Source organism: Falco punctatus (assembly GCF_963210335.1).
Source record: "Falco punctatus genome assembly, chromosome: 5".
NCBI classification, from domain to species: domain Eukaryota; kingdom Metazoa; phylum Chordata; class Aves; order Falconiformes; family Falconidae; genus Falco; species Falco punctatus.
In genome coordinates this window covers 90,232,115-90,255,951 of record NC_137584.1, presented here as the reverse complement: position 1 = coordinate 90,255,951, position 23,837 = coordinate 90,232,115, and the positions used below count along the sequence as shown (strand labels likewise).

The window sequence follows — 23,837 nt, the reverse complement described above, 5'->3', positions numbered from 1 at the left end:
TTACTGACACCTGTATTTTAAGAGTTTGTAGAAGTCTCCTACTGGTCCTGCTGTCCTTAGATGTAGCTTAAACTTCCCTGTTACGAAAGAAATCATTGAGATAATAGGCCTATTTATAGTTTAAGAACTTCACATATAAATGTTTAAATTAGACGCTCTTAATAAAAATCTCCAATCCTTGCAGCACATAGTCATGTTTTATATTTGATCCAAAGGTCTGAAAATGCTATGTTGCAGTGTGGAGCCCGATCATCAAGCAACCCTTACAGAAAAAGAATTCATAATCAGAACGAACAAATATGAACGTAAGCCCTGGTGCAGGTTCAGTATTCAGAAACGCAAATGAAAAAAATATTAAATTGCCTAGAGAGAATTCAGACAGCATTTTCCACACTACAGATACTGAGATTATAAAACAAGAAATGCCTAATTAAGAGTCAACAAGCACTGAAGAGCAAATTAATTTTCAGCTAACTGTATGATGGACTACTAGCAGGGACAATCTCCAATTACAAGAAGGATCTCAAATTTCTTTCTGGCCCCTAGTACTACATACACCTAATTTTGGGTTCTTACCGGAGTAATTTCCTGTTGGTATAATGCAAAATGTTCCTTGGTGATCTGTGGGAGGTAGAATGAAGGCGTGACTTCAGTGTCCACAAAGTCCACTCCCCATGTTTTTGTAAAGAAATCAGATTCCCTTTTTGCTAACCTAGGATCATTTAGTGCTGCTGGGAGATTGACTTTGGAATGATAAATAGTCCATCGGTGCTGATCCGCAACTAGAGATGGGCTGTCACATAAATTATTGGGATCACCTGCAGCACAAAAGACAAGACAGTTTGTTAAGGTGAGAAACCACAAGGTATATTTTTGCTAAAATGTGGTTCTTAAGCAAACAATGTTTGCACAATTACACAATGGATCAGAATTACCTATGCAAAAGACACCCGATACTCTCACTCTGTATAACACTTCAACTTGCACTTCTTCTATCAGATTAACCAATACAAGTTTTGAACACGGTAGTATACTCACTCATTAAATATGTTTAGCTCAACAACATTAGCTTCTACTGAAGAGAAAAAAATTCTAACCACAAACATATTTTTAATAATCTGAACTTGATCGGAATAACAACTGACACTCATTAGCATTATATTTTGCAATACTGAAGATTCGACCCCACCTAATCCTTTTTATAAACTAAGCTTTAGGATACCACAGCAGCTGTAACTGTGACCAAAGCCTGGTTTTATGATGGCACTAGAGACTTAAGACAGCGCTAGAGACAGGTCTTGGTCTCTTGCTTCCTACTGCAAGACAGCTGGGGTGTCTCAGAAGCAGTGCAGCTAGACTCCAAGCACGCCGGACAGGTCTGTTACAGGCTCTGACAGAATATACCCTCTTCTTGCACGTGACATGGATCATAGGTATAATGCGAAATCACACAAGCAAGATCCCACCTATATAACGTGGACAACTGAAAACAAGCTGCAAATAGGAAGGCTGTCCCATGGCTCCGAAGGGACACTGGGAGGTATGAAGCGGAATTACAGCATACTTTGAAATAAGACTACAGCTTAGTTACACTACACCCAGCATACGAGAAAACTTGACTGAACAATTGGAAATGGGCTAAAAAAATTAACTGCATTTTCACTCTCTACACACCAACATTACCTGTAGGTTCCTTGGGACACACATCAGGCAGTGACTGCACAGGTCTAAAGTGTTTCGTGGCGTCCATTTCCTTTTTAAAGAAAGCATCACTGCTGTTTGACTGAGGCACTGGTGAAGAACTGTGGCTTGATGCCATTGCATAAAATCACCACTTGATAAAAGCTAAATAAGAAACAATATATATCAAGACTTTAATATTGAATTTCTGGTTACAGATTGTACCAAAACAATGTCACCCCATCAGCTACATAGTATTTTTTTAACCGAAACACTTTAGCTGACACATTTCAACAGGAACAGAGGAAAGTTTATTTTAAACACAAAACTTAAAGGCAGAATGTAACTTCATAGTCTGTTTCCTCCCACACCTCTAGGTTCAGAGGATAGCTTGTTCCTGCACACAGCAACCGTACATTTAAAAAAAAAAGTCTTTCAGGCACTTCTTTCTTTCTATTGCGATAACTATTGCAGCCATACTGCATACTTTCACAACAGAACCTCCTCACAGATGATACCGGGAAGCTTGGGAAGACAAACGCAGAGCCTTCCACCTGCTCTGCCCTCCCACCTACTACCCTCAGTGACCACGGGGAGATCACCTTTTCGTCTCGTCCCTACAGTGCTTCTGCTGTCCTGGGGGCTGCACTCCACAACCACAACAGCCCAGGCAGGGCACAAGGAGAGACAAATGATCTCCGTCTTCAAGAAACTGTTTCGTAGACCAACAACTAGTGGCAGTAAGACAGCCCTCAGAAAAACCACCCCATCTGCATGCTGGGCTTAGGTCAGGATTGACAGCCTGACAACTTGGTGTATGACCACAGCCGAGCCCGTGCTCACCTCCATGAGGCTTCCTGCAGCTGCTCTACTCGAGACACGGCAGAGCATCCTGCGAGATGCCTGCAAAGGCCCACCACCCTCAGTGAGGTTTAACCACTGTGAATGCTGCAGTGAAAAAGGGATGGGATATTCTGTTGACTGTTGCACTGCCTTGATGTTAGAACCCCAGCAACAGGAGGTCCACTGTTATTGCAAAGGAGGAGAACTGCAACCTATGTTTGTGATTCAGACCAGCCCAACAACAGCTACCCACAGATACAATAAACCATTAACGACTTACAGAATACAAGCATACCAGAAAAGCACACACACATACTACACGCAGAACACAGACGTCTTTTATCACTTGAATCAAGAAAACTGAGTATTCAGCTTTTCATGGCTGCCTAGTAAACTAAAGTATAGTTTATTTCAGCATAAAAACTATTCACAGAGAGAAGACAATTAAAACATAGATCAAAAAGTTCTGGAGTAAGGAAAGTCCCTCTAATTTTCAGTTGAATTTCAAGCTCCCAATTTGAAAATAAACAGCCTTAAAAGTTTTACACCAGGGCTGAACAACATAATGAGTTCTTTCCATCTGTAAACAAAGCTGCATTTCCATCAAAGTATCAGCTGAGTCAGTAGTCAGCTGCAGAACTAGTAGAGGTTTGCGGATTTATTAAAACATCCCCATAACGTACAGCTCAAAGAGTGCCCGTTCAAAGGGACCAATCTGCATCCTTGCTTTAAGGAGAAATAAACACATCTAGCAAGATGTTAGCATTTAACTACTACCCTTAATGGACACCTAAATTACTTACTAGCCTGTGAAGGAGCACAAAAAGATAAAAGGCCTATTTTATCTTCAATCGCTGAAGCAGGCACCAAGGGATGACTGTACGTCACTGTGTCAACTTCTAACAGCATCACATATATTACAGCAAATCTCATTTGGGAAAGAAAAAAAAGTTCTACTTTTAAAACAAGGTTGGAAGTGTCCTACAAAACGGTTCTAAAGACGAGTTAAGATATGTACTATGAGATAGATATATATATGCATCCCAATGAATGAGACCATAGTGACTAACAAACAGGTATTCTAGCCAAAACTCTTGTCTGCTGGGTACCATTCCTGCTGTTCACTTGTGCCTCCCCCTTTCTATCTGACAACACAGCAAGACAAGGAGGATAACACGCTTCCACTGTAATTTTTAAAAGTGACTTTTAATAGAAGAGGTGAAAACAGACTGGCAGCACCCTTTCTAAAAATGCTGCACAAGGACTGAGCATCTGTCTCTCAGGTTTTCTTTGGAGGGCCTTTTCTCTTCTTTCTTATACCAGGAAAACTTAGTAGTCAAGATAGAGAATGGGAGAACTAATGGAAATCTGGAAGTAGTCAGAAAGGAAAAAGCCTCTCCAGACATCTGATAGATCTTCCTTAAGTATCATAAAGCATCAGTTTCTCTCCCCAAAAAGCCCCAAAGAAAATCTTTTCTCTATTACTCCTATTCATGTTCATATTCTTATGTTCTTCCCTTGACACTTCCAAAGCAACTTCTTTCCTCATGAAGCTCATCCCTAATGTTTTGGCGTGGTTTTGTGAAAAATCTAGTATATTATAATGATGAAACACTATCATTTTAGCATTCTTAAAAAACACATCCAGTGCTATGTTATAACGATCAAGTCTCCTGAAGGCATACGGTAAATTTGTCTGCACTTGGAACTGCTTCAAAGTTCTGTATTTGCAGGTTTTCACCTGAAAAAGCCTCTGTAATACGAGACACAGTCTGCTCTAGCCAGATGTACGAGCAACTAAGGCAATGTGTAGAAAGCACTCAAACCTTGTACTCTTGCTAGCAAGTCTTTCACTAAGCCTCCCTCCTTCCCTTATAACAAAGTGTTGCATAAAAGTATATTCCAAGACGTGGATTGTCTAATTACATAAATCCCAGTGGAGAAAACACTAACTGCATGATGCCAGTCCAAGATTTAAAATAAGTTTAAAAGACAATTTAACACTGAATACTAGCTCCATACCTCAGCTTTTAAAAAATCCTTGCACAGGTATTTGCATTACTTATCACAATAAAATATTCACATTACCTTCGTTCACTGACACATCTTAAAATAGAATGAAAAGAGTACAATAAAATATCGATGCAAGCAGTAACCTTCATACTGTTGAGTGGATTTCAACAAGATATAAGGATTCACAGACAGGGGCCTTCTTAAGTGGCACACAATATGATGCTGTACTAAATTATTCATAGTTAACAGCTATTCTAGTAGCCTCATAAGTCAGGAACTTATGGATAATTAACCTCAATGAACAGCCACATTTGCACGGGAATAAACCCCATGTGTACTGCCCAAAACCAGACATTCCTCTAACTGCAGTCTTTAAATTAGCCAAGTAAGTATAGCTTCAGAGAAAGAAAGAAAACTGGACAATATTACCCAAATTAAATTTTAATTACAAAGGAGTATGTGAAAAGTCTATGTGAAGACAAAAAACCTCCCTACACCTGAGCCCTTCTGGCTACGCTAACCTTGTGCGCAACTAAAAAACAGTGTCATTCGTTCACCAACAGAACGGCCGTTCCTCATGCGACGCTACTGAACATTTTATAGACAAATGGATCTACAACTAGCCTTCTGAGTCAGCATTTTTAAATATGCAACAACATATAAATCTGCCGATTTAAACATACCAAAAAATGAAACTCAGTGTTAACACAGAACAAAACTGCTGCAGAATATTTCAAGCCATTCAACTTAAAATGCAAGTGAAACGCAGGTAAATGTAGTTAAGTGCACAAGCTGTGCAGAATGAATTATGAAATGGTGAGTCCCCTGAGCCTCTACTCAGAAGGCCATATGTGCAGCACTGAGAATATGCAACTGTGTAACTTAATGACATCAATATTTAAATTATATACAATTAAAACTGGGTTAGACTAAGTCTGTTCTCCCCAATAATCACCATAATTTACTCACATTTTGTCTAGCAATGTATATTAAACTAACACGATAAAAAACCCAAAACTTTAGAGGTTAGGTACAAGAGTAATGATGGAATCTGGAACCCAGGATTACAGCTATATTTGCAATATGCCTTCAATATATTAAATCTATTTTGTACACACTACATTAATTTCCTTAGTTTAAAAAATGACATTAAATTACACTATCACTGTAATGACTTAATATCATTGACGTTAAACATTTAAAAAAAAAAAATCAACCATCACAACAATCAAAATAGCTTCAGCAATTTGAATTTACAGTATTCTCACAGTCTGAACACAAAAAGATTAATGTTTCATATCCACCAATCTTACAGCTTCCTCTTTAAAAAAAAATTCTTGTTCAGTAACACACTCAGCAACTATGACATGACACAGCTGTACAAAGTCCAGCATGGAATAAAACTACTGTGATGACAAATGTAATAACCACACGCCTGGATACTGTACAGTCAGCAAAGTAGAAGATCTGTGTAGTTAGTAATGTATTAATCACATTAATTTTATAAACTGTGATGACTATGCTATGACTCCTGAGTTTCTCACCTGAGGTTTCAGCAGTTAGAAGAGCACCACAACAAACAACAAAGCTTATTACTCAGAAGTAATTGCACAGGTCGGCTATAACTCTTCAGCATGTGCTTGTTTTTGTGTAATTACTAAGACCTGCATGAAGTTCTTCAGAAACTACCCTTCCGTATTCTGTGTTATTTGCACACTTTGTTTTTCAGATGGTAAGCCTTCGCTGCTGAAACATCCGGTATTATCTCTCTACTTAAACACAGTATTAGAGAAGGTGCAAACTAAACCTCGCCTATTTATGGATATTAACTTTGTATTTTCTCATTTTTGGGCAATTTTCCATTAGCATTATCAACCAATTTTCCGTTTCCTACTTAAGGTAACAGCTTTACACAAGTTAATAATTTTTACTGGGAATTTTCATGTGAGCACATTTCAGCTTGTAAAGCCGTAATTTGTATTAACAATACAAATTAGAATTTAGGAAATGAGCACAACCCCTCCACAACAAGGTGCCTGAAGTAAGTCTCAATTTATGCACTAAAGAAACCCCTATTTCTCCTTTCTCTGTGCTCTCCCTCCCAAAGTAAAATAAATCTACAACCTACTAGTAATACCTTCAACTTAAATGGGTAGTTTTGATAAGTTAGCTAGTACTACAAGGGGCACCCAGGAACATGGAGCTTCTTAGCTCCAGCTCTTCACATGATTCATAGAATCTGCTCTCCAAATTTGGCTTCCAAAATGGTGACATCTGAGAAGAGACACCAAGGACCCAGGGGAAAGAGCCCAGGGCTTCCACTGACCACACACCACCGAGCAAGTTCTCCTTTAAGTACTCCCTGTTGTCCACGACGAGCCACACTTGGACACCACTTGGTACTTTTCAAGAGGTACACAGGGCATCCCAAAGGCGGGGGCAAGGAGAAGTCTCTCTGTGAACACAAGTAGCGTGCTAGAGGCCCTGCTGCTTTTCTTGGCTTTGTCTGGCAACAGCGGAGTGAAATCAAAACATTTTAAAGTACTGTGTTATGGTTACTCAACACCCTTTAGAACAGAAACCCACCAGAAGCCACCCATAAGTCATGCTAAAGCAAAATATTTCACCATTCCTATGAGTGATAAATACCTAAGATAACCTATTAAGGGGAAGAGTACCTGAAACACAACTAAAAGGGAAACATACACAAAGGTTTTCTTCCAGGACCTCAATGGCCAACATGTACCTGTTAATGGTCTAATACACTTACTCCGTCCTCAAAACTTTAGGTTTCCCACTCTACTATTTTACAGCTCTTTTTGCTAAATCAGCAGGATTTAACCCTGTAACAAGGAAATCATAGTATGAGCAAAGTACACTACCTTTGCAAGACAATGTGAACCAGCCAGGACTAACGTAAGCTTTCAGTTTCTTTCAACTGCCTAATTCCTTGGGCCAAAATTTCCATGTTTGCCTGTGCCCCAAGACAGACTCTTTCAGTGGGGAAGTCAAGCTTAGCTTTCAGCAGAAATGTTTAAGTGGTTTCAGAGAATGAGGTGGAGGCTGTGGAAGCTGTTCTGCTAACGCAAGCTCTTTCTGAACACCTATTTCCACCCTGGGGGTTTTAGAGTAGGAAGCAGATGAGTGTCGGGGGACAATGAGGCAAGAGTCGGAGGAGACCTATGACTTGTCCCCATGGCAAGCCATTGACATTCAGTGCACAGTCCAACATCAAACCTCCTTACACAACTTGGAGAGGGGCCTGTGTCAGCCCAGCCCTGCTGAAAGCCTAACAAGTATACAAATCGTCACATTCATGAACACGTGTGTATTTCAGGGCCTTCTGCACATCTTTTAACAGTACCTCAAATCCCACGTTCCCACACTGAGCGTATACCTTCTCTGCAAAGTTAGCATGTGTGATGACCATCCAGATTAGCCTTGCTGGGATAAAAGCAACCTGAACAGGAACCTATACAGAAGTTATCTGCATTTCTCATCAGCCCTCCTTAGCCACATGTGCTGTTACGATCCAGCATACTTTGTAATTCCTTGGATGGCGCCGAGCTGAACCAGACTGTGCAACTTTCTCAGCAAACTGCATAATGGGAACTGTGGAAAAGCAAAAGCACTGGAACAGCTTTAAGAGTAATGCTACCACTTCCCTTAAATCGTCTCTTTCATAACGCCATCTCAAAATGCTCTCCCCAGACTAAGAAACAGGCGAGAAAGTAAATAATCTGACTACAAAGAAGGAACAGGACAGCTGCAACCCCACTGCGAAGCACTGTGGGCAGACTATGAGGCCAGGGTAAAACAGCATCTGACTTTCATATTATTATATTTTGTACTGGTTTCTTTTGCCCTCCCCAGCTGAAGCCACCTGAAGAGCAGATTTTTAAAAAAATATAAAACCTACAAAAAATAAAACGCTGGAAAAAAACCCACACCAAATTTCAGTTGACCTTCACTTCTTTAAATACAAGAATAAGCTCCTCTGAAAAAAATTAACCCAAAAAGCCCCATCACTGAATAACATAGTTATTTGAATGCATGTACACACAAGTTATTTAGAATAATACACAAGTGTAAACATTTTGTCAAAAATCAGAAAGCAATTTACCTCCCTACAGACAAAATACTTTAAAATTAATATTTCAATTTTATTCAGGTACTGAATAAAACAATTAAATGAAACACCTGTGATATGCCCAACGCATCAAATGCACTTCCTCCCATCTGGAAACCTAACTTCCCAATGCTAAACACTAATTTAGAATTGGAAGGCATGCTCTGCGCTGGAGGAACAGACCTTCCTACAGCTACTTAGGTCATTATGCACCAGGTTCTTCCATGCCAGGGGTAGCAGAAACATTCAGAAACAATTAACAAAGCAGTAAAGATATATGTCAGAAAAGAAAAGGCCTTGTGGTTAGCTGCCCACACTATCGCACAAGATGAGAGCAAAATCTCTTTGTAGTCTTTTTTTTTTTTTTCAGGCATCAGCATTACAGTGTGCATTATCCTCTTGGAAAATGGTGAAATATGAGCATCTCACAGAGGTAGATGGAGTTGAAAAAAGATCAAGAAGCCCCAGCAGGCATTCCAGCTAGAAATCTGTCAAAAGGCAGAGACTGGAAAGCAGTGGCATTTTGAGGGAAGGCAGAACTGCACCAGCCAGAGCAAAAATTAAGACCAAGGTCCTGACTTCACGAAAGGAGTTTGACAGAAAGCTCACAGCCACTTGCATCAACCACAAGTTTCCCTGTGCAGGCTCTCCGCTTGCTATCTTCAGCAGAGTTGAGCTCAATTTGTTAATCTGAAACTAGTTTTCTAAAAATGTGATTTTCATGACAATCACGTCTTTCCAAAGCCTTACCAAAGTCCTGAACAACTGCAAGCAGCTACAAAAGAGCCACATAAAAATATTTAAGTTTTGACATCATGCAAAAAGCTGAGACCAGGGATTATCCAAAAGCAGACACCGCAGACCTCTCAGCAAGTCTTATCAAGCGGTCTTGACACAGGATGCCAGTCCACTAGCGGGAGGCAGTAAATCACTCTGCAGGGCAAGTACTCAGCAAACACCACCATCCAAACTGTACCTCGGTGAGCAACAGAGAATGCCACCCGTGTGTCTGTTGAGAGTTCTTGTGGTGTTTTGTTAACGCCTGCCCAACAGAATATCAAACAAAACTGATCACATCTACTCTCAGCACTTCCTTTTCATCCCTCAAACAGCCTCCATTTACAAGAAGAATAAAGATTGCTACAAACATAAAAACTGGCATGGTTATGCTACATTTAGAATGCCAAAAAATAAAAGGAAGGTCTTGCATGGCTGCTAACAACAACTGTGTAAAAATGATGGGAGCTCTCTGCCATATTGCAAACCACCAGATACGCTACTCCAACTCTAATAACCTATCTTAAACACTCCCATGTCCAAAGTGGCTCCTTTTCTTGTTTTAAGAACCAGATTGACAGTTGAAATATCGTACCTTTTTCTCTATCCAGAGATGAGTATTTTGGAACATCTGCTCAGTAAATAGATCCACTGTTTTTGACTACCAGGGAAATATATTAAGGATTCTTTACCTTTGGAAAAGAACTCTCGGAACCTTTTTTTTTTTTTAAACCTAGCACCTAGGTGAAGTAGGTGCAAAAAGCAAAAAGTTTTTTAAAAAATGGGAAAGACAAGATGTGCTGGTAAATACTTCTTTGGACTTGATCACATGAGGCCCCAGAAATATATATGTAGAACATCATTCATGCTCACCCTTTCTCTCTTTATGCTACATTCATAAAATAAGACGAGGAATAAACACAATTAAGTGGAAAGGGAAAAAAAAAAAAAAAAAAAGAGAGAAATAGAAACCAAAAGAAAATGAAGCCTCTCAACTAGAAGCATGGAAAGATGCTTGTGGCCCTTCGCTCTTCTTGAGAAACTCACAGCTCCTCATTTCCCCAGAAGTCTGAAGAAGGAAAGCAGAAGTGGTTTCTACACAGAGCCACTGCCTCAAATGAAGAAACAATACCTACACGATTCCATTTCCCAACTTCTTCCCACTTAAACTGCCAAAGAGCAAGCCTGCGGCCTGCTTCCTCCGCTCTCTCTAGTGGCTCCTGATACTTCTCAAGCAAACAATATTCCTGTGCAACCTTGGAAATGTACATCCCCTTCTCCCCAAAGGCACAATCCCTCCACACATGCTCCGGACTGCTAACTACGGAGAAAGACAGTACTGGAGACACAGAGACCCAGGGCAGATACTATTACTGGCAAATGGGATGGGAGAGGTAGAGCTGCTTCTCAGCATGCAGCCTCCAGACCTCACTGGTGAGGCTGCCCACGCGACACACAGCAGCTTTTGCTTAGACAGCCGTAGATCTCCTGTCAATTAGTTCATTTTAGGCATTGTTCTCCTACCCAACAGAAGCACCATCCTGTGCCCAGAGGATTTCAAGGGAACTATAGCTTTTGTCTACACTACAGTTTGGGAAAGAGTCACACTGGCTCTCAGGCTAAAGTAGTAATTACTGCAGCCACTACAACAATTAACGTACTGCAGTCAGGTTTTTCAGTAAGAGCATTTTTTCACAGGGCTGCAAAGCAGCTGTGGACACACAGGGCCACAGCTGCACACAAGTCCGGAGAACCTCTTCTCCTTCAGGACTCCATCAGAGAGGGCACTGGTGAGACAGTACAGTCAACTCGCCACCTGCACTTGAAAACTCTCAAAAACCCCACACATGCAAATCGGTAGTCAAGTATTTTGATGTACTTTAAAGCAGGTACTTTACACGTCTGAGATCGCCTAATGTTCTGTAACAGAAATCCTAAGTATTTAGGGAATATAAGAAAAACAGAGAAGGAAAAGAGAATCAATAAGATACTAAGGCCAAAACCAGACAGTCAAAGAGCAAGTTCATTATTTTGTTGAGAGCGCAGGAAGTCAGTATTTGACAAACACATATGGGCATTTCTCTCAGCGGGACATGCTGCGCTTGCAAAATTACGGTAAGGAAAGGTAAGAAACGATGCTTTTTATGGTAAGCAAAGGTAAGAAACGCGCACAATTTTTGGATCACGTATAAACCCAGGAACCACTTCAAGCCCAAACTGGTTTTGGAACCAACAAATCCTTCAGCGCCCCACATGCCAGCCACCATTCACACGGGTGCGATGCCCAGCACCACGGAGGCACCCCCAGCCGTCGCCTCCCGGCCCCCTCCCGGTCCCCGCCGCCCCCGGTCCCGCGCCGGGCGCCCAGGGAAGCCGTGCGTGCGGGCCGGCCCTACCTCAGCGGGAACACGCCGGCAGTACCTCAGGGAGGCCGTCGTCATATCTCGCCCCGTCGCATCGCACGGAGAAGCGCCGGGTCTCTGGCTGGGGGCCCACCGGCGGCCTGCGGGGAAGAGCCCGCCTGAGGGAGGGCCGCGCCGGGGCGGCCCGCAGCGCCCGGCTGGAGGCTGGCCCCGCCACGGGCTCGGTGCCTCCCCGCCAGGCACCGGCACCCCGTCAGACACCGCCCGCTCCCCACCGCGGGTTACCATGGAAATGGAAAACGAAAATCTGCAGGAACGCGGGCAGCCCCCCCTCCGCCGCCCCGCGCCTCGAAGTTGGCGCCCCTTCCCTCACACCGCCTCCCCCCGCACCGCCCCGGCCCTCACCCCGCGGAGGCCCCGGGCCGCAAAGACAAAGGGCACCCGGCAAAATTCAACTTTCCCGGCCGCTCTCGGGCAGGCCCGGGCGGAGGAGGGCAGGCACCTGCGCCGGCGGCCCCGCGGCGGGCGGCGCGGCAGCTCCCCGCGCTTGCCTACCTGCGGCGCCGGGCGGGCGGCGGGGCCTAGCGCGGCGCCGCGGCGGCGACACGTCGCTCCCCCCCGCGCAGGAAGCGGCCCGGGCGGCGGCGGCAGCGGCGGCGGGAGGGGCCGAGGCACCGCCTCAGCCCGCCGCCCGGGGGAGGAGCCGCCGCCGCGGCCGGCGGAAGGGGCTGCCCTTGCCCCGCCGGGGGCTGCGCTGCCCGGCCCTCCCCGCCCGGGGGGAAGTCGGCGGGCAGAGGGGTGAACCGCCGGGCCGGGGAGGGGGCGGGAGGCTCTGCGGCCCAGGCGCCGCCAGTTGAGGGGCCCCACAAAGACTCCGTGGCTACAGCGCCGCCACCCCGGGGAGGGAGAAGCCCCGTGAGGGACGCGCAGCCGCCGGGGAGGCCCCACGAGTGCCCCACAGCTACAGCAGGGCCCCGCCAGGGTCTGAGGACCCACCAGTGCACCACAGCCAAGCGCCACAGGCCCCACAGACAAGGTGCTGCTATCTGAGGGCTCCCACAAGTGCCCCGCAGCTACAGCGCAGCTCCACCAGGGTCTGACAGGCCCCACAAGTGCCCCTCAGCTACAGCGCAGCTCCACCAGGGTCTGACAGGCCCCACAAGTGCCCCGTGGCTGAAGTGCCACCATCCAACACGCCCCACGGACAAGGCGCTGCCATTTGAGGGCTCCCACGAGTGCCCCACAGCCGAGTGCCCCTGGAACGCAGGGGCTCCCACTGGTGGGCCCCAGCCAGGGGAACGGGGTAACCTTGGCACCGTGGAGGTCTTGCAGCTCCCCTCCGTGCCAGCCGTGAGCAGAGGACAGGAGCCACAGCAGCCAGACTGTGACGGGGGCGGCTCCCACGGGCGTTGTGGCTGCGGTGGCCACGCTGCACAGCAATGGGGAAATCCTTGCAGGTTGTCACGCTCCGAGGCTTCAACCAGGTGTCAGACCCAGCGATCACCTGGCTGGTAATGCCTGATCCAGCCTTACATTTTAGGCTGTAATTCTTCATCAGGTCACAAAAGATACGGAGACACATTAGGTCCTGATTAAGCAATAACAGCCTCCTGCCTGACCATGTCTTAAAACATGCTTAAATTCTCAGCCGTAGTCCTGCAGCAGTCAACAAAAGGTATCAAAACACAGGGAGGCGCTGATTAATTAATAGCAGTAATTCCATTTGTGTTAACAAGCAGAGGCACGTGAGCACATGGCTATGGGCCACATAAATGCACGTATGTGGAAACCCACAAATTCACACCCGGGCTTGCAGCTCGCTAACTCATTCCTGTGCCTGCCCCGGCACTGACACCAGTCAGACTAGCATCGCTCCAGCTGGGCTGAAGATGGTGTTTTGCTCCTCAGTAGTCAATGTTGACAGACATTTGTTAGGTACAATTTGTTTTGTGGAATCTGGACCAATAAATACCAGTAGGATCACGTGCCTGGCATTCACAGGGACTCTTCTGTGGCTTCCCTGGGAGATGTATCTGACCTGACCCGTGTCCACCATGTGGCTTGGGATGCTCCTTCGTCAGATAGTGGACTCCTGTCTTCAGCTTTTCTCTTGTTGCTAATGTACTAACAGCAACAGAAAGCTGCTGACACCTCTAACGACCGTGTGCTAGTTGCTGGTGCAGCAGGCTGGGCTTTTTTGCAAGAGGAGGAATGAGTTGCAGATGCAGAAGAGAGAAATACATACATACACACATAAGATAAATAGCAGGAAGAAAATACATGAGAATTGTGGGGGCACTTTGTTCCCCATACAGCCCTGCACTAAGGACATTATGTGCTTTGTTCTAGACACAGTCTTGGGGAGGCTGCATGTTGTGGCTGCAGTATCCCATTTCATTCCTCCCATCAGACTTAGTTTGCAACATGGCAAAAGGCTGCATCAGACTAAAAATATGCACTAGCATCACTACCACAGGTTCTGAAAAGTTTATCCGAAAGGATAACCAGAGTCAGTACATTTAAAGCACAGACCCATCAGTAAGCAAGCTGGGGTACATCCCACACAGAGGCTGCGGTTTCAGGCACGTGGATGTTGTGCTCAGAGGGTGAACTCCACGCCTCTGTCTCACTTCAAGGCTGTGTTTTGCTGCTGCTTTGCCTCCAGCAGCAAGGCTGCCACAAGTAGTCACACCTGTGTACTGCTGCTGGTGTCGCACACCTGGGCTGCCATTCCCAGTGGGACCACTCTCCCACCTCGCAATAGCGTGGACGTGAGCATTAGGCCGAGTCATCGCTTTTAGACCCAGGCATGGAACCCCCTGGGTCACAACTATTTGTGGGACCTGCTGTCCCACCCAACCTGCAGGTATCTTCTTGTGGGGAGCTCGAGTCAGCTGTTAGCTCTGCAGACCTTAGGAACGGTGGAAAGGAACACCCAAGAGAACTAGGTGGGAAGATTTCATTAGCATTTACCCTCAGAGACCTTTGGAAGTTTGTGGCTGCAATTTTCCTGCCTTCACTGCTTAATTTTACTTTCCTATGTACCCACCTATGGGTCCTCAGGTTTCAGATTGTGAAATACTGAGTAATGCCATGGAGCACAAAGAAGGATCTTAAGATGCCTACCTTGCAATTACTGCCCTGTCGCTTCACTGTCTGCAAGGCCCCAGATTGGCCAGATAATACAGAGCCGAATAAACTCACCCACGGTCCACGTGGAAGCATGTGAACATCGTGGAGATCAGCCCAGGACCCTTCCCTGAGAGAATCACAGCCTCAGCCCGTACACCTTGCAGCCCTAGTTGTGCAACATCACCGTTTATTGAGGGCATGGGGGACACCTTCGACTCCCTTGCATTTACAGTATGGGTGTGCCTGTTTACCAACAAGCAGAACATTCCAGCCCTGTTTGGAAACGGTCATTTCATGCCCAGATGGAGGTTTGGGTGCTTGTGTCCTCATTGCTTTCCCTGATTCATGTTAACACCTTAAAGCTGCAATGACTAGAGAGTAAAAACCGCTGCTGTGGTTCCCAAGCTTTTTGCATCAGAATACTCCTGGCAGTTTTTACAATGTCTTTGTAGCTCACAACTCACACAGCGCCAAAATTGTCATCGCAGAGCTTATTGAAAGCACAGCTTAACCTGCTACTGAAGTGGTGGCTACTCAGTCTGGCCCACAGATCGCCACTCATGTGTACGTGACGGTCTGGGAGATACTCACGTGAGCTGAAATAGCACCGTTTGCTGCTTTGCATGCAAAATTGCAATGAAATCTGATCTCTTGTCTTAGCCTGCAGGAAATAACTGGTGTATACCATGAGTTTAAGGAGTAGAAAATGTGGCACTACAGGAAAGAAATACTAGTTTAATGTTACTGTTACTTCATAACTGTTGGCCTCAGTGTCAGTGGTCATCACCACCCCTGCTGCACTCTCTTTAAGTTCATTATACCTTTCCTAGACATGCTTTAGAAAACAAAGACGTACCTTCTCATGCTTCAAAATACCATCCTTGGCTTTCTGAAGTGCTGGAATTAATATCAGCTCAGTTCAGATCAAACAGGCTTTATTGGAAGCTAGAACAGCAAAAGCAGTAAAAAACCCTGTGCTAAATATTAAATGCTTGTTAGGAAGCCAGTGGGAATTTCTCTACAGCAACCTGCAAACGTCACTCACAATATTTTCATAGCATCTTTTGCACTGCCTGGCAGAAATCTCCTTGTTCCTAACAGCCTCAGCCATGTTCAGACTACAGGCACATGTGAGGTGCTCCTCGTAGGCAAAATGTGAAGGGTTTGGTTTTTTTTTTTCTTCTCACTTGCGGGTCACATTAGTTGGAGTCTGTCTGCCTTCTAATCCCTAAAACATGACACAGTTGCAATGAAGTGAGAGGTCACAAGCATAACGTAAAACTGATCACTGTGTATAGATCCAGACTGCAGAAAGACTGAGTTTGCAGAATTTACTCACGTGCATAAAGTCAATGAAATCAGAGAGGCAGTGGGAGGCACAGAGGCCGTGTTAGCCCTGTCCTCCATTGCAGTTCTGCTTTGTGTTACTCACTGTTGTCTCAGATTAACGTCCTCAGCTGTGTGGGTTGAGGATGGCATTCCTGCCTTGCTGCCTCGTCACTGCTGCCAGCTGGCTGAGGATGTCCCCATGGCTCCTGCAAGCGCTCACAAGTGAGATGGAAAGTTTGGGTTTGCCCACATCACAGAATGGTTTGGGTTGGAAGGGACCTTTAAAGATCATCTAGTTCTGGCCCCCTTGTCATGGGCAGGGACACCGTGTTCATTGTTTGCTTTCAGTAGTCTGACTTTCTGGAAAGGGACCTGGGAGTATCTACATAACCACTTTCCACTGGCAGAGAGACAGATGGGAAGGGAGGGGAAAGGCAAAAAGAAAGGGAATCCCCAGCAGAGGAGCAGCTGTGGGTGGTTATTAACTACAGCTGCTGTTTTTGAAGGGAAAGCCCTTCCCACAGCCTTGGTGGTAAACCAGGTTTCCCCTTTCCAGCCCTATGGGTCAACCCGAGGCTGAAAGTGAGTGCTGCAGCGTGGATACCGTTTTCTGTGCCTCCCTTGGCTGAACCATGGGCCAATGCCCTCACCACTGCCATGTGTCCGGTCCTGGTCTGCAAACTAAGCCAGAGCCAAGTCCAGCTGTGCGGGACTGACCTCAGTGTCCAGCTGGTGAGGTTCAGATCGCTGATTTTGAAGCATCTTCACCCAAGTCAGGGGGACGTTCTGCCAGGTTAATCTTAGTCAATCGCTCAGAGCTGCTTTAAAAAGAAATTTTGCATCACTCACTCAGCATGAAATGACCTTTATGTAGCTAACGTTGGATTTACCCCTCAGTTGACATTTGCCCAGGAAGGACTGATCTGGCTGAAACCCTCAGGTCTGTGTTTCTCTTTCACCAGAGAGGTACATTCAAATCCCCAGTGATTAATTGTGCCAGAGACACAGGGGAAAGCCGTACCCTCAGAGTGCCTTTTTCAGCCACACGCCCTTCCACGGCCTTTAATATTTTTTGGTTGTGATGAAGAGAGGCGTCTTGTCTGCTCGCACAGGGAAAGTAACAAATTGTTTGATTTTCTACCTTACACTTCATTGATGTTATCTCAGAGTTAAATGTTGTTACTGTTCTGCTGCATTTTGTATTAACAGCAAAGCTCTCTGTTCCCCTCGGGGAGAATAAACGAATCCCACGTAACATTTGCGGACCAGAAGGAAGGGGTGACAGATGTGCGGTTCCCTCCTGCGGCTTGCTTTGCTGGCTGTCATCTTGTGGCTGAACACCGCGGTGGCAGTGACAACGCCAGTCCCACCTGAGATATCTCTTGCCACCTGGATGGTAGGATACTCAGTGGGTGATTTCGCGTGACTTTGAGAAGAGAGGCTGGTTTAAACCCTAACAAACTTCCCCAGGGCACACGCATCATGGTCTTGTGAACTCTGGTATTTGCAGCCTGAACGTGCTGATGGTTCTCTGCAGATAGGAACTGCCAGGGCTTTACCAGCAGAGTTAGGGGAGGAAACTGTGAGTCAGGCAACCGTAGTTCACTTGATGTGTTGTCTACCTGCCTCTTCGAGCACAACTTCTGCCCGTAAAGTATGCTTTTACGGTAAGTCTTCTGACTAGCGTTTCAGTTATCTCTGCTCTCTACTGATTGCCAAGGGCCACGCTGGCTTCGCAGGAGAACGTGACGCAGCACTGCCAGTGTGTTACAGTGCCCCGGTGATATAGAATGACAAACATCCTTATTCCTGTGCATGTGGGACATAGTCCTGCAAAGTGTCTCCTGCGTAAACAACTCCAGTCCCCAGTAGTTCTAGCCAGGAAATTTTTTCTGCTGCTACTTTTTCAGATATGCGAGTTAAATTGGCATTCTTGAAAAACAACAGAAGTATGACAGGGGATTTTTCCTATGCTCACTCTGGTTCAGGAGTCTTTTATGGAGCCTTCCTGGAAAAGAAACAGGGGAAACAGTGGGTTTTGTGATGTAGAAAATAAACAGCAAAAAGAACAAAGTAGCTTGATGTTTTCCCAGATGCGAGAGAGTGCAAGAGACAATAAAAAGCAAGGAAATGCGTATTATTGCTTGTGGCAGGACTAGTAGCGAACTATTGTAAAAGCTGGGTTATCTCCAGTAATATCTGGGCTCCTGTTTTTCAGGGGATGTTGTAGTGGCCTAGAAGGTCCTTACTTGCAGGGTCCTGGTACCGCTGGCTTTCAGAAACCTTCACAGAAAACCCTTGCTCAGCTTGTACTGCAAGTAAAAAAAATGAACAAGGTATTGGGATCCATAAGGAATATGAGGGAAAATAATGATTAAATGTAAGTAGAGGGGCAGGTCCCCCAGGAACCCCGAGTGTGGTGGGTAATCTTGTCTCTAAAAGAGCAGCATTAAACAGTGATAGGAACAACCAAACATCAAGGAAAAGCTCTCCTTGGAGGAAGCAAGAGCTATAAAAGAAATATGTAAAATTATGAACACCACAGAGAAAGCAGATGGAGAGTTTCTGCTCTTCCTGTCTTTAGTGATGTGAAGGGATATTAAACCTGAATTTTTCATGCCAATAGCGGGAGAAATGTTTCTGTGCCTTGTGTAAGTGGAGCGTGGTGCTCAATGCCACAAGAAACCTTTCAAGACAGGAACTTAGAAAGATGCAGAATGGGATGGCAGTTTTATAGGGCAACATTAGCAGCTTTCAAAATTAACTCATACAACAATTTTGAAGATTAATTTTTTCATGTCAACCAAATGCCAACTGTCAGAACTCAGGATCAGATCCATATGTAGAGAAGACAGATGACTGGCCCACCTCTGCACTCATGGGCCACCCCTGACACGCTGTATCCTCGCTAGAGGCAAGACGCAGGGCAGGACGGGCGCCTGCTCTGACCCTGCAGGGCAATACCCACATTTTCCTTCAGAGATGAGAATGAGCTGGGCCACAACTGAGTGCCGGAAGGGGCCTGCGGGAAGGGGCCTGCAGGAAGGAAAAGTGGCTGGATCAGGGTAGCGGAGGTCAATGGCTCCGTCTGGGCCAGTTTCTTAATAGACTCCATCAAGACACTGTCCCAGCATAAGGACAACCCATAAAACAGGGACGTCAGATCTCTCCCGTTGCTCCTAAATGATACGGCATTTATTCCTCCATGTCTGCCACGGTAGCAGAGCTTCTCCTGGCTCTAAGACATTTCTCAGCACATTAGACATGCCGCAGATGTATCTGCGTTTAACCCAGTTTCTTCTTGGTGCTGTCAGTATCCAGTAAAAAGGCTGTGTAAAATTAAAAGCTCTTGCTTCTGTATCTGGAGTGAGCACATTTTATCAGATAGCAGCTTATTCTGGTGAAGTGGAGTACATTAATACCTGAGTCATCAGGGGCTCTGGGTTTTTTTATGTCAGCTTTCCAGGCTAGCTTTGTTATGTGCAGCACTCCCTTTGAATTCGGCCACTGCCACCCCGACACTACAAAAGGAGGGATTCTGGTGGGATGCTTTCAGGGAAGTGTAATGGGAAACAGTCTGGTCTGAGCGGCAACTCCAGTGTCATCAGCCATGGACTCAAACAGGGCTTCGCTTTTCAATTAAATGGTGACATGGGAACTGCTGGAAAACACAGCCGGAGAGTCTCCTGTTTGGCAACAAGGAATCACTGTGTACAGACCAGGTGCGTCCAATGCACATGGAATTCACCTATAGCATTTACAGCACCTAAATCATCCCCAGGGATTAAGATGCTTTATCAAGCCCCCCAGCTTTGCTGGGTCTGTTAAGACTTCTCTTCCAGCCCATAGACTCTCTAGTCCTCCTGCCCTTTGAGATACTCCTGAAGAAGTTCCTCCCTCTCTCTCTCTCATTTGTTTCTTCTGTCTACATCACACCCTGGGAGTTTTCACCAGTATGACACACACGGTTTTACTGCTGACTAATATTTACCTCTCTTTTATTGGCCTCTCTCTGTTTGCCTCCACCATTTAGGCTTGAGGACCTACCACCTCGAGCTGACCATCTCCTCAGCAATATTTGATGTTAGACGTCCTGGCCACTGTAACACAACACAGCCAAAAATCAATTATTTTCCTTCCTAGACCTCACTGTTTCCAACCATTCTGGTATCCCAAAAGCAGCAAAACATCTTGACTTTACTGGATTTTCGTGTGTTGGGCACTGTCTGGCAGAGGGCCATACACATGCCTACAAGCAGGCAGACAATATACAACCCAACTGTTTTAAAAATGACTTCTCCTGAGTGCATCCTTTTCATCTGAGCACGCATGAGAGGAGGTGTTTGAACTCCAGGAACAAGTGCCTGCTAGAGTTGCCACCCCACAGCCATGCAGTAAATTCGTTTTTTTTGCAAAATGAACAGGGGATCAGGACCTCCTGTCCTTTATTCCCACCTTTTCCTGTGCTAACTTGCTCATTTTGGAACAATTCTTTCTTTAACTCAGGCAAACGAAAATCTCTTGTTTCTAAGACTACTTGTGAGTCAGGTTGTGCAGTTTCAAAGCAAGTGATGATGTGGAGTGAGAAACAGAAAAAAGTACAGAAAAAACAGACCAAGTTGGTGGTATCTAAAGAAGGTGTCAAGCAAGCAGGGTTGGGATCTTAGAGAGTTTTAGAGATATGAATTTGATTCTGGTTTTAGCATGGAGTTCAGTACAGATCTTATTTTAAAGATCAGAGATAAAGGCCCTGAACGATAGATGTTTTTCGGCTTTGCTCTGGTCTGGGCTGCAAGGTCCACTGGTAGATGGTATGGCCACAGGAATCCCAACCGAGTAACGTACAGGCAGTCGAGCTAACTTGGTGTTATCTTCGGTATCACGCACATAGCGCTGAGGAAAAGCACACACCTTTGTGTGCTTTAGAATTCGACAGCTGAGAGGCTGTGGAAGTACATGAGTGCCTGGATTAAGCCGAGGGAGCAGCGCACGGTCCCCCACCAGCAGCTCTCTGACCGGTGCCTCGGTCCCCCTCCGCCCGTCCCTGCCCTCGGCTGGAAATCCCAGGGGTTTAAAGCACGTGGAGACCACAAGGATGGTTCCTTCCCTCTACGGGCGTGATTCTGTAGGAATAGGTAATAGCTGTTATCAGGAGAGTGATCTGTGCGGAAAGCATCGACATGCCTTTAAGCACACGGTTCCTCTTCTCGTGTCTTACCTTGCTTCTGCCCTGAGCTCACCCCCGCTGAACGCGGCTGCCGCCGCTTGAGTCAGCTCAGAGCACGCCCCGCGAGCGCTCTGCGCCACAGCAGGTGGCAGCCTGTCCCCAGGCTCCGCGGCGGAGCGCGGCCGGGACTTCAGGCACCGCGGGTCTGCTCTTGGCAGCGGCGTCTGCTCTCCCCGGTAGAAGGCTCCGTGTGAACCCAGCCACTGGAGACAGAAACAGGACCGCAGCCACCTCTTGCAGGGCTTGGCTCCTCACCGGGGGCCGGATCAGCTCTCGCACCACCTCTCTACTCATCTAGGACAACGTTTCCCTTACAACTTACGACAAGGGCTCAAACGCAAAGTAATTAAAAATCCATGCTAATTCATTCCCTCACCTTGACAGCAACCCATAACAGAAAACACATCACGCTTTGTGAGTAGTACGTCAAAATCAAAGTGACATTTTTCAGCGCCTGAGACATTCGTGCTGTACTGAAGAGCAGCTTCACAGGCCTGCCGCGGCTGGCCGCGTGAGCCGTGCTGGGAGAGGCCTCGCGTTACTTCATCTGCCCGTGACTGCTCAAAAGAGCCTCAGATACGCGCTGCGGATTTACCTGGCCTGGAAAGCAAGGAGCAAAGCCACCATCAGTCTTCCATCCTGCCCCTTCTTATTCCCTGCTCCGAGAGCCAGAACAGGGATGTTTATTGGGACGGGGGTTTTTGAGATGACCAGAGCCACACCAGGCTCTTCCTGATACCCTCTGGATCCCGTGGAAGCATTTCTCAGTACCGTGTGAAAACTCCCTTGTCCGTATCGTGACGTTACACCTACCGACCGGTGTTACTCATTCCTAGTGGTCTGTTTCACAAGCATCAGAAAGGGGCAAAGATGCCATCTCCTGGGAAGGTGCTCCTGGTGCAAATGCAAAAGACGACAGATTTACTTCTGTGTAGCCTCTGCCTTCGATTCCTACTTTTTATCCTGCTTCTGTTCTCACAAAGTATGTTAATGGCATCCAGATGCTTATTAACACGTCCCACATAACAACCAGAGACAGGAAATACAGGCCAGATGAGGCACATAACAGCCTGAACAATAGTTAAGAGAGATGAGACAGATTCAGAGTCAGCAGGGCCAAGTAACATTTACTCTGGGGCCTTCAAGAAACTAATCAGATGGTTGTCAGCGAAAACCTTTATAAAAACTCTAGGGGATGGGGGAGGAGGTCCCACAGGAGCGGAAAGCCTATTATCAATACCTAGGGGGACACCCAAATACAGCATTAGTTAATCTTAACGGCCCACACAATCCCAAAGCAACCGTTACGGGCTTACAAAACCAAGCCATGACTAACCAAGCCCGTTTCTCTCTTTGAGAAGGCAGCTGGGTCGGCAGCTGGGAAAGGGAAGCCACCAAAGTGCTGCATCTTCCCTTGAACACCACCGGCTCGCGCGGCCGCCAAAGGAAACGGTCCAGACAACATTACTACGAGGTGAACAGGCAAGTTGTTCATGCTCAGGGTGTAACGTTCATCGCGCCCCTGGTTCTGTATGACCCTGACAGCTGCTGCCATGGGAATGTTGGCTCCCCAAGTCTGGCCGAAGAGGCAGGAGGCTGTATTTCTCTGTGCGTACTGCGAGGGATGGGAGATGTGGGGGAAAGTTCATTTCACACAGGAAACCACCATCAGTGCCGCAATGACCCCAGTTTCCTACCTTATACTCAAGGTCTTGGCATTCATGAGCATCTTTTCCTTACAAGACACATGTGCCACTCACCCCCAGTTCAGCTGTTAAAGAAACACATAAAATACTCTTCCAGCAACCTACCCAGCCCGCAGAGGCTGCTGCAGACCGCTGCTTACATCTGTCCCTCTGAGGAGCCTTTTCATCCTCTTGAAAGCTGCCCTCTTCTTCCCCAGCTGTCAGAGAAATCTGGCTAACTAAAAATCTCGAGGACATTATACTGCGGTTCTCCCATCTTCCCGGCTGCATTCATTATTAATAGCTCATCATTAAATTTTAATAAATGGAGTATCAGAGGTTTAAGGCTCGTTAGGCGCCATTCCACCCTTTTTTTCTTCCAGATACACTTGTTGGGTGAGCTCATTCAGTGTCATGCAGGGGAAGCTGCCGGGCGGTAACAGGCATACCTTTTGCAGAAAGTTGTAGCACCTTTATCTCCAGACTGCGGAAGTGCTTGGAATACAAAAGCTTTTGCTTTGATTTTTTTTTTCTAGAAGTAAACAAAAAAAACCCCAAACTCAAAGAGCCTGTAAGTCTTCAGTCTCAACTTGCTCTTCAGTTTACTTCATTAGAGTGGGAGCTGATGAATTCTAGCTCCATTAGTGAGTTGGTTTCCC

General features: G+C 46.1%; 1 protein-coding gene across 6 annotated transcripts in view; it reads right to left on the bottom strand.

Moving 5' to 3' along the window:
- VPS54 (VPS54 subunit of GARP complex) overlaps positions 1–21,625 on the bottom strand; it is a 62,574-nt gene extending 40,949 nt beyond the window's left edge. The window contains exons 1-5 of one of the 6 annotated variants that reach the window (XM_080389561.1): positions 16,917–21,625; positions 12,361–16,472; positions 11,839–11,945; positions 1,684–1,845; positions 577–818 (exon numbers count right to left, since the gene is read on the bottom strand). In XM_080389561.1, the coding sequence (XP_080245687.1) occupies positions 577–818; positions 1,684–1,819 (378 nt within the window). In that variant the 5' untranslated portion in view covers positions 1,820–1,845; positions 11,839–11,945; positions 12,361–16,472; positions 16,917–21,625. Of the gene's footprint in view, positions 1–576; positions 819–1,683; positions 1,846–11,838; positions 11,946–12,360 lie in introns of all 6 variants that reach the window. The other 5 variants (XM_080389562.1, XM_080389563.1, XM_080389560.1 and 2 more) reach the window with 5 other exon arrangements.
- Between the last annotated feature and the right edge of the window lie 2,212 nt (positions 21,626–23,837).